Source organism: Simochromis diagramma, unplaced genomic scaffold, assembly GCF_900408965.1.
Source record: "Simochromis diagramma unplaced genomic scaffold, fSimDia1.1 OVJJ01000105.1, whole genome shotgun sequence".
NCBI classification, from domain to species: domain Eukaryota; kingdom Metazoa; phylum Chordata; class Actinopteri; order Cichliformes; family Cichlidae; genus Simochromis; species Simochromis diagramma.
In genome coordinates, this window is record NW_024386771.1 from 401,024 (window position 1) to 416,248 (window position 15,225).

The 15,225-nt window shown below is 44.2% G+C and overlaps 2 protein-coding genes across 4 annotated transcripts in view; both read left to right on the forward strand.

Moving 5' to 3' along the window:
• The window catches only part of LOC120738197 (ribonuclease inhibitor-like), a 51,847-nt gene extending 41,161 nt beyond the window's left edge, over nt 1-10,686 (forward strand). The window contains exons 9-11 of the mRNA XM_040039360.1: nt 280-456; nt 8,871-9,044; nt 10,244-10,686. Coding sequence (XP_039895294.1) covers nt 280-456; nt 8,871-9,044; nt 10,244-10,253 — 361 coding nt within the window. The 3' untranslated portion in view covers nt 10,254-10,686. The remainder of the gene's footprint in view (nt 1-279; nt 457-8,870; nt 9,045-10,243) is intronic.
• Nucleotides 1-15,225, forward strand: part of LOC120738117 (protein NLRC3-like) — a 281,780-nt gene that overhangs the window by 213,564 nt on the left and 52,991 nt on the right. The window lies entirely within an intron of this gene.

Here is a 15,225-nt window from a genome sequence, read left to right on the forward strand (position 1 = left end):
GATGCTCTGTGACTCAGACTGGAGAAATGCTAAATGGCTAGCCTGAGAAACAGTCAAAGTACTGATGATTCCTACAAAGTGTGTGTGTTCAGAATGAGATGAGTTTGGTTGTATTGTGTGTGCACAGATGAACTCCACGGGAGATCTCCTGAATGAAGAAACTCTGAAAGTTTGTCCAACAGCGGGAAACGTTTCAGAGAATATCTGTGAAGCAGAAGCTAAACAGAAGAAGAGCACACACTTTATCTAATAAACCTCCATCTTTCATTCTTTATACAGGTTGTGGAGCTGTGGTTTGTCAGAGACGAGCTGTGATTATCTGGCAGCAGCGCTCAAGTCCAACCCCACACATCTAAGAGAGCTGGACCTGAGTGAGAACAACAAGATGGAGGATTCAGGAGTGAAGCAGCTGTGTGGTTTTCTGGAGAGTCCAGGATGTGGACTTGAAACTCTGGGGTCAGTCACCATGTTTTATTTGTGCTGAGATGAACATTTAATTAAAATTTTATTTATATAGCGCCAAATCACAACAGCAGTCGCCTCAAGGCACTTTATATTGTACAGCATATCCTATTATAATAGATCAACAACAATCATATGACCCCCTATGAGCAAGTACTTTGGTGACAGTGGGAAGGAAAAACTCTGGCAGAACCAGGCTCAGGGAGGGGCGGCCACCTGCTGCAACCGATTGGGGTGAGAGAAGGAAGACAGGATAAAGATAAAGACATATTGTGGAAGAGAGACAGAAATTAATAACAGGTTTGATTCAATGCAGAGAGGTCTATTAACACATCATCAGCGCATCATAGGAATCCACCGGCAGCCTATGTCTATTGCAACATAACTAGGGGAGGATTCAGGGTCACCTGGTCCAGCCCTAACTATATGATTTAACAAAAAGGAACGTTTTAATCCTAATCTTAAAAGTAGAAATAGTGTCTGTGTCCTGAATTCAAACTGGAAGCTGGTTCCACAGAAGAGGGGCCTGAAAACTGAAGGCTCTCCCTCCCATTCTACTTTTAAATACTCTAGGAACAACAAGTAGGCCTGCAGAGCGAGAGCGAAGTGCTCTAATAGGGTGATATGGTACTACAAGGTCATTAAGATAAGATGGGGCCTGATTATTTAAGACATTGTATGTGAGGAGTGATAGGTTTGTAGCTTGTACCTATCCGCTGGAACGTTGAAGACAATATAATTACACTGCAAAGCAAGACACAAGTAGGCAAGCTTCCTCATGTTTCTCGTGAACGGGAGAGAACCGGACAGACGCCGTTCCCTCGCCTGACCCCAGTTGCTCTCGTCCGTTCTCCCGTACCACTGTTCTTTTATTGAGGTTACATGAATATGCATAGGTTCGTTAACATATGACGTCTACATACACACAAAGAGTACCTTGCCTGTGTATGTGGGTGTGTGTGTATGTGGGTGTGTGTGTATGTGTGTGTGAGGTCAAGATGTGACCCTGTGAAGACTCTGGTGCTAGCTGGTGCCAGGACGTCTAGGTCCATCTAACAAAAGGCTCTTATACGTGTGCTTGCTATACCATAAATCAATAAGAAAAGATAAACCCTCTCCTAGGGGGTATGTGATTTATGGCAGGACACTCTGTAGAGGAGTGAACGCACTCCCCTCATGAGACATTCTTTCAATCTACAACTGATTATATACTTCTAAACATATATGAGTAGATGTTTCTAAGCATAAATGACAATCAACAATACAAAACCTATCAAGGAACAGGATTTTAAATTCGTTGAATTTGGAAACTCCAAGGTTCCTCACAGTGTTACTGGAGGCCAAGGTAATGCCATCCAGAGTAAGAATCTGGTTAGATACCATATTTCTAAGATTTTCAGGGCCGAGTACAATAACCTCAGTTTTATCTGAACTAAGAGTTTTTAGTTCAGTTTAACTAATTTGTGTGTGTTATCTGGCTTCATGGACAGATAGAGCTAGGTGTCATCTGCATAGCAGTGAAAATGTATGCTATGTCTTCTGATGATACTGCCTAAGGGAAACATGTATAATGTAAACAGAATTGGTCCTAGCACTGAACTCTGTGGAACTCCATAATTAACCTCAGTGTGTGAAGAGGACTCTCCATTTACATGAACAAATTGGAGTCTATTACATAGATATAATACAAACCACTGCAACGTAGTACCTATAATACCTACAGCATGTTCTAATCGCTCTAATAGGATATTATGGTCAACAGTATCAAATGCTGCGCTAAGGTCTAGCAGGACAAGCACAGAGATGAGTCCACTGTCAGAGGCCATAAGAAGATCATTTGTAACCTTCACCAAAGCTGTTTCTGTGCTGTGATGAGCTCTGAAACCTGACTGAAACTCTTCAAATAAGCCATTCCTCTGCAGATGATCTGTTAGCTGTTTGACAACTACTCTTTCAAGGATTTTTGATATGAAAGGAAGGTTGGAGATTGGCCTATAATTAGCTAAGACTGCTGGGTCTAGAGATGGCTTTTTGAGTAAAGGTTTAACTACAGCCAGCTTGAAGGCCTGTGGTACATAGCCGATTATTAGAGATAGGTTGATCATATTTAAGATTGAAGCATTAATTAATGGCAGGACTTCTTTGAGCAGTTTTGTAGGAATGGGGTCTAAAAGACACGTTGATGGTTTGGAAGAAGTAATTATTGAAGTTAACTCAGAAAGATCAATTGGAGAAAAAGAGTCTAAATTAATACCAATGGTACTAAAAGTAGCTGTAGATAATATTACATCTGTGGGATGATTATTGGTATTTTTTTCTCTAATGACAATAATTTTATTTGTGAAGAAGTTCATGAAGTCATTACTAGTTAACGTTAAAGGGATGGTTGGCTCAAAAGAGCTCTGACCGTGTGTCAGCCTGGCTACAGTGCTGAAGAGAAACCTGAGGTTGTTCTTATTTTCTTCAATCAGTGATGAATAGTAAGATGTTCTGGCTTTGCGGAGGGCTTTCTTATAAAGCAGCAAACTATTTCTCCAGGCTAAATGATGATCCTCTAAATTTGTGACACGCCATTTCCTCTCCAGCTTACGAGTTATCTGCTTTAGGCTACATGTTTGAGAATTATACCACAGAGTCAGGTACTTCTGATTTGAGGCCTTTGTTTTCACCGGAGCTACAGTATCCAGAGTCGTACGTAGTGAGGAGGTAAAGTTATTAACAAGATAATCGACCTCTGTTGGAGTAGCGTTCAGGTAGCTGCTCTGCTCTATGTTGGTACAGGGCATTGAAGATGATAACAGTGGGTGGATTATATTCTTAAACTTAGTTACAGCCCTTTCAGAAAGACATCTACTTTGATAAAGTCTACTCTCCACTGCTGTGTAATCAATTATTGTAAATGTAAATGCTATCAGGAAATGATCAGACAGGAGAGGGTTTTCAGGAAACACTGTTAAATGTTCAGCTTCTATGCCATATGTTAAAACAAGATCTAGAGTGTGGTTAAAGATTAGAGTTTTGAGAGAAGTCAATTGAGTCTAATAACAGATTAAATGCCATGTTGAGGCTGTCATTTTTAGCATCTATATGGATGTTAAAATCACCCACAATAATTATTTTATCTGAGCTGAGCACTAAATCAGATATAAAGTCTGAGAAATCAGATAGAAACTCTGTGTATGGCCCAGGTGGACGATAGATGATAACAAGTAAGACTGGTTTCTGAGTTTTACAGCTCAGGTGGACAAGGCTAAGCATCAGGCTTTCAAATGAATTAAAAGTCTGTCTTGGTCTTTCGTTGATTAATAGGCTGGTGAAGGGCTGTCCGACATAACGATATATATCGGATGACGATATAAAAACATCTATCGTTTCCTTTTATGCCATCGTTTTTTTCGTGGTGTTGCAAAATAAACTGTTTACGGCAATATTTTTTCATCGTTTTGATGGTCACTGTAGTGGCCATATTAATTTCTTAAAGTTCTCTCCTTCTCTTATATTTAATACAATCACACTATGGACGGACAAGCGACTGTTTTTATATATTGTCGTTAGCAACAACGACGGTAAAAACATCGCTTGTCCGCTTGTTTATTTTCCACATAAACCTTTCACAGTAAAGCTCAAGATCCTGTTGAGACTTTTCAAAATAAACTGAATCACGTGAAAGAGTATGCAGTCTTTACGGATGAGCCGCCAGGTGCTAAAAAATAAACCTTAGATTCAAACGGTAGAACATGCTTTTCCCCGCAGCACGCCGTGTAATAAATAATCACAAAGAAAACAGCGGCCGTTAACACTTACGTCTAAAAATGTATAATTTCATGCATTGGTTTAAACACTCGAGTTCAGGTACACGACGCCCAGCTGGAAACATTTCACACAAGTCGAGCTGCCCGGATTCACAGAATTTACAAAAAATTTTAAATTTTTGTGATTTATATCATTATCGGGATGATAGATGTCTTACATCGGGATATGAGATTTTGGTCATATCGCACAGCCCTAGGCTGGTGTGAAAAATTGCTGCCACACCGCCCCCTCGGCCTGTGCTTCGAGATTTCTGGTAATTAGAATGACTCGGGGGTGTTGATTCATTTAAACTAACATAATCATCCTACTGCAACCAGGTTTCTGTAAGGCAGCGTAAATTGATTTGTTGATCAATTATTCAGTCATGTACTAACAGAGACTTGGAGGAGAGAGACCTAATGTTTAACACAATCCAGCCCTCAGTGCTAAGGGGAAGCTGCAGGGAGTGGGTGTGGACCATCCACATGGATTGTAGACTACCTCACCACTGGACCCCAGTATATGAGGCTGGGGGACTGGGTGTCTGAGGTGGTAGTCTGTAGCACGGGGGCCCCACAAGAAACAGTACTTGCCCCTTTCCTCTTCACCCTGTACACCGCGGACTTCAGATATTACACAGACACTTGCCATCTCCAGAAGTTCTCAGGCCATTGTGAGTCGGTTGTTGGAGGGAAACAAACTGGAATACAGGGGGGTCATCAATGACTTTGTCAGCTGGTGTGAACCATCTTGGCGTCAATGCTAGCAAGATGAAGGAACTGGTGATTGACTTTAGCAAGAAGTCACTCCTATTACACCAGTGAACATCCAGGGTTTGGACATTGAAACGGTGGAGGAGTACAAATACCTGGGTGTTTACCTCAGTAACAAACTGGATTGGTCCATGAATGCAAATACACTTTATAAAAAGGGTCTAAGTTGTCTTCATCTGCTACGGTGGCTGAGATCCTTTGGGGTGAACAGGACTCTTCTAAAGACGTTTAATGACGCGGCTGCGTCATTAAATGTTTCCTCGCGGCTGCGTGCAGCGGGGCTAGGGGAGGGTCTGTGCTGACGGACGTGGGTTACTGACCTGGCAACCTGGCTGCCCCTGGGTGGGTCCGGGATGGGCGTGAGGTTCTGGGGGCGCTCCGTCTCTGGGCTGGGGCCCGGGCCGGGCCTCCGGGGCTTGGGTCCTGGTTTGTGTGTTGCCGGGGTTGTGGGCGGGTGGGTGCATGGGGGCCCGGCCCTGGAGCAGGGTGCCGCCGGTGCGTCGAGCCGCCTGGGGGGCTCTTCAACTGGTGGGGGGGATGGTCACATCTTGCAGGAGCTTTCTTCTCTTCAGGAACTCTCTGCAGGAGGGGGAGATACAGGAGAGGTGGAGGAAGATCTCAGCCTGGGCGTTTACCGTCTTATGTAGTCTGGAAGATGAGTGGATGGTGGGGTGGGTGCAGTTTTCTCTGTGGTGGGGTTGGGTGGACTGTCCAGGGCTCTGTGGAGCCGGGGGGCGCTACTGCACTGGGCCCCGGTCTGATGGGCCTGGGCCCCCTTTCCCTGGCGGGTCGCGAAGGGTGGGAGTGCCTACTGGGGTCAGCGGGGGAGCTGGCCCCAGGGAGGGGTTACCTGCCCCTCCCTTCCTTCCCTCCCCATCTCCAGCTGCCTCCCTCTTCCCGCTCCTTCACAACCACCCACACATGCAGGGCCTTGGAGTAGGGGTATGTCACCAGGGTGCAGAGGAGGCTACCCCCCCCTCTGTCCCCTTCTGGCTACCTCTGCCTCAATTTTATCCCACAACTTAGACATTCACATTATTCACACTCTCATTACACATACATATAGGATCTTGGGGGTGGGCACAATCACGGAGTCCAAATTACCATCAGGGTGTATACCTCACCCCTGACGTCCTTGCCCACCTCTCAATTTTAAATACACTTAGTCATTGAGGGCTAGCAGGAGGGACTATGCGCTTACCTGCTGCTCCTTGGCAGGTAGCTCCATGCCCTCCTGGGTTTTAATTGCACCTTAGATCACATATGCATCAACACTACAATGAGCGGGTGGAGGGAGGTTTGGAGTCTTCTCCCACCCCCATTCTCTGCGGCCTGCTGGAGCAGGAGGGCTAGTAGGAGGAGTTGGCCGTCCGGCTGCGGTCTGGGGTGTGGGGCCTCCCTGCTGCTGCGGAGTCGGGGTGGTCTGCCTCTCCCCACCGCAGGGAAAAGGGTAACACCACCTGGGTCTGGGTGCAATTCCCCCCTCCAGGGGCAAGGGTACCTAGACCCGGTTTGTAGAGTACGCTTGGGGAGTGTGATCGTGTGTACAGCGTCTCTTTATGTCTATCTCCACGTTGGTTGAGTGTGGAGTGAGTGCACATGAGAGCATGAGGGTGGGAATGGATGTTTGTGTCTGTGTGTGCCTGTATGTCTGTGTCTATATGTCAGGTTGGGTATCAGACGCCACCTCTCTGGGGACACCTCAGGCCCTCCAAGGTTTGGAGGCCTATCTCTACCCACCACCACTTCCCCTGCCGGTGGCGGACTCCCTCAGGTGTCGGTGTGCTGGTGGTTCCTTGTGTCTGGGGGTGGGCGTCCGGGTACACACCGGCTCACTCCTTGGCGGCCGCTTGTCGGGGCCTGGGGCTCGCTCGGGCCCCCTTTGGAGGTGGGGTGCCCCCGGCCTCTCGGCCTGGGGCTCGGTCACTCAGGCACAGCTGGGGGCCGGCGGAGCTCACGGGCGCGTCACTGCAACTCCCCCTGGCTTCTGCTCCGCGGCTGCTGGGCGAGCCCTCATCTGGGACTCTCCTCAGCTCTTACTGGAACAGTGGCGCGGCTGCCCCTCTGTTGGTCTTCCGTGGTCTCTTGTGTTCTGGGGGCCTCTGGATGTCTGGAGTTTTGATCTCCTCCATACCCGCTTCACACCCTGGAGGACGGGGCTGTGGCCCCCCCACACTCCCTAGCAGATCATTACATGGAGAAACCTTTGGAATGCAAGCATGCTGATCCACACAGGTATGCACACAGGTGTACACATGGGTATTCACAGACGCGGACTAAAGCTTTCTTGGCTGCTGCCTCAAAGCACACTGTGCGCTGTCTATCTTGCGTGCTGCACAATATCGTTTATTATTCAGTAACTATTGATATCTATGACTAGCTAGTTTATTGTGATGGTGCTTTGTTTTCTCTATTATTATGTTGCTCTTTGTTGTTTGCTGTCTCCTCTGTTTGTTTTTTTTGTTGTTTGTTTGTTTTTGTTTTGTTTTTTTTCTCCATACAGGTGACCCAGGAGTTGTTGTTTTGTTTTTTTTCCCCCCCCTTCTCACCGTCTCTTCTCCCCTTTGGTTTTCTTTCTTTCTCTCCCCCTCTTTCTCTCATTCATTCCCCCTGTCCTATTTCTTAAAAAAAAAAAAAAAAAAAAAAAAAAAAAAAAAAAAAAAAAAAATGACAAAGGATGAACTGAAGCTCTGCCATCACGTAATGTCGCATACTGCTGTTTCTGATGTCATTTAAAAAAAAAAAAAAAAAAAAAAAAAAAAAAAGACGTTTAATGACACTGGCCGCATCTGCTGCCTTTTATGGTGCTGGAGTGGTGGAATGGCAGAGAGGGACAGGGGGAAATTAATAAAATGGTCAAGAGGGCCAGCTCTGTCCTGGAATTTCCTCTGAAGTTCATTGAGCAGGTTGGGTAGGAGAGGATGTTGTCCAAGTGGCTCAGGGGGTTGGGAAGCGCATCTGTATGTATGAATGTGAGAGTGAATGAATAGTGGCATTGTAAAGCGCTTTGGGTGCATTGAAAAGCGCTATATAAATCCAATCCATTATTATTATAAGCTAACATTCATCATGGACAATGCCTCTCCATCCCCTGCATGAGACTGTAATGAGCACTGAGCAGCTTGTTCAGTGGTCGTCGTTTACACCCACAGACGACCGCTGAACGGTCGTCTTTTACACTACCGCAGGTCATTCTTACCAGCAGCTGTCAGACTCTATAACACAGTTTAACATGGTTATCTTACTAATCACCTGTTTAATTGACATATCTTGTGTTTTTTAATTGCTTCTTATTTGCAGCTTGTGTGTACACTGTATATTTCATTAGGATCATTCACGACCCACCCCCACACACTTATGTACATATCTCTGTACACTTTTTTATCTGTTCGAATTTAGGTTTATTTATGTAGGACTACTTTGTGTCTTTTTTTATATTCCTCTTGCTATAAGAGCCATGTAACACCCAAATTTCTCATTCATGGGATTAAAAAGGTTTATTCTATTCTGTTCTATGGTATTCTATTCTATCTATTCTATGTAGAAGCTCCCCTAATGGAGTCACAACACATGTCCAATACTTTGTCTGTATGGAACAAATAATTCAAGGAACAGAGATTTAAATCACCAAAATCAAACTGGCTGCATCGGGGCATATAGTCTGAAAAATCTGCACAGTTTCCTGTTTGAAGCTGCTTCCTGTTGGCTTAAGCAGTTTGGAGTTTCCATTTTCTAAACTTTTACATTCTCAACCTTCTTCAGCTCTGAACAGATTATGAAACACTGAATGATTTCAAGAACACACTTTGTCTAATAAACTTACATCTTTCATTCTTTATACAGATTGTTGAGCTGTGGTTTGTCAAAGATCAGCTGTGATTATCTGGCAGCAGCACTGAAGTCCAACCCCTCCCATCTGAGAATGATAGACCTGGCTGGAAATAATATGCAGAATCCAGATGTTAAGCAGCTGTGTGATCTTGAGGAGAGTCCAGACTACAGACTGGAGACTCTGAGGTCAGTACAGTGTTGGAGTGAGTGGGTGGTACTGTCAGCAGTGTTGTACTAAACACAATCAATACGAAACAAAGATCAAGTGTTTCCTGTAAAGCTGCAGCTTCTCAGTGAAGCTGTTAGAAGAGAATGGTAACAGGCTTCAGAATTGGACACAAACACTTCCTGTTTCTACCTTTTTTGCGAGCTGTATGGTTACCATAGTAACGACTCACATGCTCTCATCAAACACGGTCAGCAGCCAATCAGCTCTCTCAACAAAGTAGCGTGCAGACCAATGACTGCAATTATTTCCAAGTTTCAAGCAGTCTCCATCAAAAGGACAAAGGTCACTCATTTGAGGATGACAATGTTCACATTTTGGACAGAGAAGACAGATGGTTTTAAAGAGGAGTGAAAGAAACCATCTATGTCCGCTGTGAACGATCTTTGAACGGATGAGGTGGCTTACGACACCAACTGTAATCTGGTTTTGAGATCCCTTCCCAGACTCCTTAACACCCACTCACATCCTGGGCCTTTTGACTTCAATAAATCACTTGATGGGGTGGGGCTAGGTTGCACAATTAGTTCACGCAAAACCCACACCTGTTTTCACACCTTGTCTCGTGTGATTAGGAAGAGGTTCTATATGGAGTCCATGTCCCCTTTGGGGACACTCCCACAGGGCTTAAATCTGGGACTGTCCACCATTTGACCCTTGAACTGAAAAAGCTTCTCAGATGAGAGGTGAAACATCTTCAAGCAACTTAAAGAAGTCCAGACGCTTTTCTTTCCAAGCTCTTTAGACTATGATGACCTGGATGACTGAGAACCTTCACAGACAGCACAGTCTGTAGGTGAGGAAGAATTTAGTGAGACCAGATGTTTGGATGGAATTCCTCCAGTTAACAGCTGGAACCATTCCTTCTGGATTGTTGGGTTGTTGTTGGGGTTCCTAAAGAGCTCAACGTGGACAGACCAAGGTTATTCTAATTAATGAAAGTCCAAAATAAACTAGGAGTGAAAAACATTTTCATCAACTTCAATAAAAATTCAAAGTACAGATTAGAAAAAGTGAAACAACGAGTACTAGTACAGTCTCAGCACTGAAGTCCCTGCTGCTCTTTATACTGGATGTGCTGCATCACTGACTGACAGCTGATGAAGAGTCTCTGGAAACACTCGTTTATCTCCTCTGCTCTTCCTCCTTCTCTCTGCAGGTGGAGGTGATGAGGGTAAACAGGACAATGTGTGTGCTGAGAGAGGAGGAGCTGTGTCCTGATGATCCAGAGAGGTTGAAGCAGCAGCAGCTTGTGTGTAGAGACGCTCTGACTGGGCCATGTTACTTTGAGATTGAGTGGAGAGGAGAGCTTCATCCAGCAGTGACTGACAGATGCATGAAAAGATGACTGTCAGTGCTGCAGAGTGAACTGCTCTGAGAACAGCTCCACTGTCAGACACAATGTAGAGTTCAGCATCATCCCTGTGTGTCCCTCTGGATCTGACAGATGATCATCAGTGTATCTGGACTGCTCTGCTGCTCTGTCATTCTATAGTCTCTTCACAGTCTCTGTCTGACACTGGCTTCAGACCCTCCTGGATCAAATTCACCTGGAAAGGCTTTCCATTATGAATAATAAACATAATGTTTTTATAAGATAAATATCATGTTTTCATGTATGTGTGCAGTTTGAGCCTCAGTGGATGAATCCGTGCTTAATCATCATTTATTTATACAGCACTTTAAAAACAAAACTGGCAGACCAAAGTGCTGTACAATACAAATATGCATATAGTAATAAGATAGCAGAAACCAGACAAAGCAATCAAATTAATAAAAAAACACGTTAGTTATCCACAGAGTTAAAAGCCAGGGGATAAAAATAGGTCTTTAATAAAGACTAAAAAACTGGCACTGATGTAGCCTGTCTAACATGGAGAGGAAGGTTATTCCAAAGCATCGGCGCTGCAACAGAGTGTCTCCTGTAAGTTTCAGCCGTGACTTTGGAACCGAAAGCAGCAACAGCTCAGCTGACCAAAGGGAACGAGTGGGGACATGGGGCTTAAACAAGTCAGACAAATAAACAGGTGTCAGACCATTTAGAGATCTAAAAACCAATAAAAGGACTTTAAAGCGGATTCTAAATTCAATTGGAAGCCAGTGTAGAGAGGCCAAAATCGGAGTGATGTGATCAAATTTCCTTCTCCCAGTTAAAAATCGTGCCGCAGCATTTTGCACTAGTTGCAAGCGTGACAAAGTGCCCTGCCCAACCCCTATTAAAGAGAATTGCAATAATCGAAATGTGATTTGGGCCAAATAAAATGGCTTCTGTCTTCCGATCATTAAAATTTAAAAAGTGTTTTGCCATCCATGCTTTGTAAGGCAGTCAAGTAGAGGTTGACCTGGGAGACTATCAGAATGACGTTTGGATACCTCCCCATGTCAATCACTGCTTGACTGTCTTAGCGATATTAAATTATGGATGGCAAATAATTTTCTGAATTTTAATGATCGCAAAACGAAAGCAATTTTATATGGCCCGCATCGCTCTACTGATTCTCCAGATGTTGATTTTGGTGATTTGACCTCCCAACTGAAAAGTTCAATCACTAATCTTGGTGTTAAACTTGATTCCGCGCTTACTTTTGAAGGTCATGTAAATGGAGTGATAAAATTAGCTTTTTATCACCTCAGACGCCTGTCTAAGGTTAAGCCTTTCCTTTCCAAACCCAATTTGGAAACTCTTATTCATGCTTTTGTCACCTCACGTCTGGACTATTGTAATTCCCTTTTAATAGGGGTTAGGTCAGGCACCTTGTCACGTGTGCAGTAAGTGCAAAATGCGGCGGCACGATTTTTAACCGGTAGTAGGAAATTCGATCACATCACTCCGGTTCTGGCTTCCTTGCATTGGCTTACCATTGAAATTTAAAGTCCTTTTATTGGTTTTTAAATCTTTAAATGGTCTGGCTCCTGTCTACTTATCTGATTTGCTGAAGCCACATGTTCCTCCTCGCTCGCTCCGTTCAGCTGAACAGCTGTTGCTGTTGGTTCCCAAGTTGCAGCTGAAATGCAGAGGAGACAGAGCGTTTTCAATTGCGGCTCCGATGCTCTGGAATAACCTTCCCCTCCAAATTAGACAAGCGTCATCAATGCAGGTTATTAAGTCCAGATTGAAAACCTATTTTTATTCCCTGGCTTTTAACTCTGTAGGAAACTGACACCTTTATTATTATTATTTTTTTTTTATGATTTTATGGTATTTTTAATTTGTTAGTTGTTTTGATCTGTGTTGTTCAGCACTTGTAGGCCAAAAATGAGCATAGCAACATCATTTCATTCAATTCATGCAAAGGTTATTTGCATGACGCACAAACAGACACAATTGAAAATTACAAATGTATTGTGCATGAAACGAATTCAAACGTGTTGCAGATGTGTGTGTCACAAGCAGTAGCGGTTTTTGATACGGGCGACACAGGCGGTTGCCCGGGGCGGCATCACGGACATTGGCAAAAGAATAAAAAAAAATTTTTTTTGCTCGTAGTCATGCTGCCTCGACGTTATCCAGCGCATATTGGGAATGGCATAGGCACCAATCGGTTTTCTATCGCCCATTAGCTGGGAGTAAGGGCGACCTTGTTTGCGAGGTGCGCCTGCTGCTTCGGTCGCAGGGAGGAGAGGGCGGGGTGGCGGGGGATTCTCTGGCTGGCTGGAGCAGTATCTAATAACCAACTCGCAAAGTAAAACAAAATAAAAACAAAACAACAAACTCAAAAACACCAGACATTATGATACAGACTTATAATTTGCACCGATGTTTTTTCGGAAATTCTATACGTGAAAAGTGAGCGCGAAATCTGAAAACCAAAAGAAGATGCATATTCTCTGTCATATGGGCCTGCATGAATAAACTTTCTGTATCATTTATCATCTGCAACTGAAAATAGTTGTGGATGATTATTCTAACTTTCTAATGTGACGTTGTTGTCCCTGGCTCTCTTTCGCTCTCTCTCCCTCTTGCTCTGTTCCTGTGCTACTGCGACTGTAACTACCGCCCCTCCCCCCTCTTCCCAGCGCAAGCACAAGATTTGCCTGCGGAGTGAAGTGGGGAAAAAAGTGCGAGAGAGAGGGTGAGAGAAAGAGGGAGAGAGGAAAAAAAAATCCACGGCTCGCGATAAGGAGCCGGCTCGCGTCGTTTACATCAAAGAACCGGCTCTAAGAGCCATTTCGTTCGCGACGACCTATCACTAGTGCACACAAAGTAAACTGCACACTTTAGTTGTGAAGCAAAAACGCTGAAATCGGAGACATAAAACCTACAAGGGGAAGAATCATCGGCGGGGTGTTAACTGTTTGCTGTTTTCGTGATCGCGTCAAGCATGAGAATATCACCAGGTAAACTCGCGACATTTTAAAACATTTTGTTGTTCAACAGCAGCATGACTGACGGAGTTTGTTTGAGAAAACCTCACAAGTGTCACAGATAACACATTTTTTTTGCTGGTTTGTCAGTAGCAGCTCCTGAAAAGCAAGTCTGCCACACATCTGTTCGACCAAATCCAGTTAATCTGTGACGCCAGTTAACCTGGAACACCGGCAGCAGCCAATTAGCGTCAGCTGCTAGCCCCACAAACAGTCAATTAAAAGTTCAAACTCACCAATTCCGTTATGTTCAATGCACGACAACACTACAGCTCAGGCTCAAAGTAATCGGTGTCTAAGTCGCATAAGGTTATAATTGGTATTAAAAATTCATTAAAACGAGGAAAGCAAGTGTTTGCCAATACAAACCTGTAACAACTCTGTCACCTGGCTGGCCTCCACACATCTGACGTAGTGATGTGTCGGTCGCGAATGAAATGGCTCTTAGAGCTGACTCTTTGGAGTGAACGACGCGATCCGGTGCAGTGTTTTTCTTTTCTTTCTCTCACTCTCTCTCTCTCTCTCGCACTTTTTTTCCGCCTCACTCCGCACGCGAGCCTTGTGCTTTGCACTGGGCAGAGGGGGGAGGGGCGGTAGTTACACTTGCAGTAACACAGAAACAGAGTCGGACGAAAGAGAGCCAGGGACAATAAGAAGAGACAACATTGTCACATTAGAAAGGTATAGTAATCATCCACAACTCAGTTGCGGATGATAAAGGATTCAGAAAGTTTATTCATGCAGGCCTATATGACAGATGTGCATCTTCTTTTTGTTTTACGTATTTTAATTTATATTTAATTGTGTTGTGGTTTGCAGTGTTTTGTGTTTTTTCACTTTCCATCCATCCATCCATTCGCTTCCGCTTATCCTTTTCAGGGTCGCGGGGGGCGCTGGAGCCTATCCCAGCTGTCATAGGGCGAAAGGCGGGGTACACCCTGGACAGGTCGCCAGTCTGTCGCAGGGCTAACACATAGGGACAGACAACCATTCACACTCACATTCACTCGCACATTCACACCTTGTGGCAATTTTGGATTATCCAATTAACCTATCCCCACAAGCTGCATGTCTTTGGACGGTGGGAGGGAGCTGGAGTACCCGGAGAGAACCCACACAAGCACGGGGAGAACATGCAAACTCCACACAGAAAGGTGGTGGTGGAATTGAACTCAGGACCTTCTTGCTGTGCAGCAACAGTGCTAACCACCGTGCCACCGTGCTGAAAATGTGAATAGTTAAAAGTTGAAATGTGAATAGTTGGTTTTTGTATTATATGATTTATTTATTACAATTTATGTGGAGTGAATAAATAAAAGTATATTTACGGTGGCCCTTAGAGGCAAAACACGTACAAACTCCAAAACACATACAAACTCAAAAGCACGTAAAAACACAGAATGACTTACAAACTCCAAAAACACGTACAAACTCCAAAACACAACAGAAGTGCTCCAGAATGCTAGGCACAGTGTTGAGCTTTTGTTACACAAGCCAGCAAGTACCAACGACCGGATTTGGTGTGTGGTAGTAACAGATAATGCACATTCTTTTTTTTAATTATTTGAATATATAAATACACAAACACACATATGCTTTCAATTGTGTAATTTGTATGATTTAGGTAGCTCTGTTTTGGGAAGGTCAGTTAAAGCTAGAAATGTGTTTTGAAGTTCATACATGCTTCGGAGTTTGTACGTGCTTTTTGATGCTTGTATGTGCTTTGGAGTTTGTACATGCTTTGTCTCTAGGGCCACTGTATATATTTATATGTAA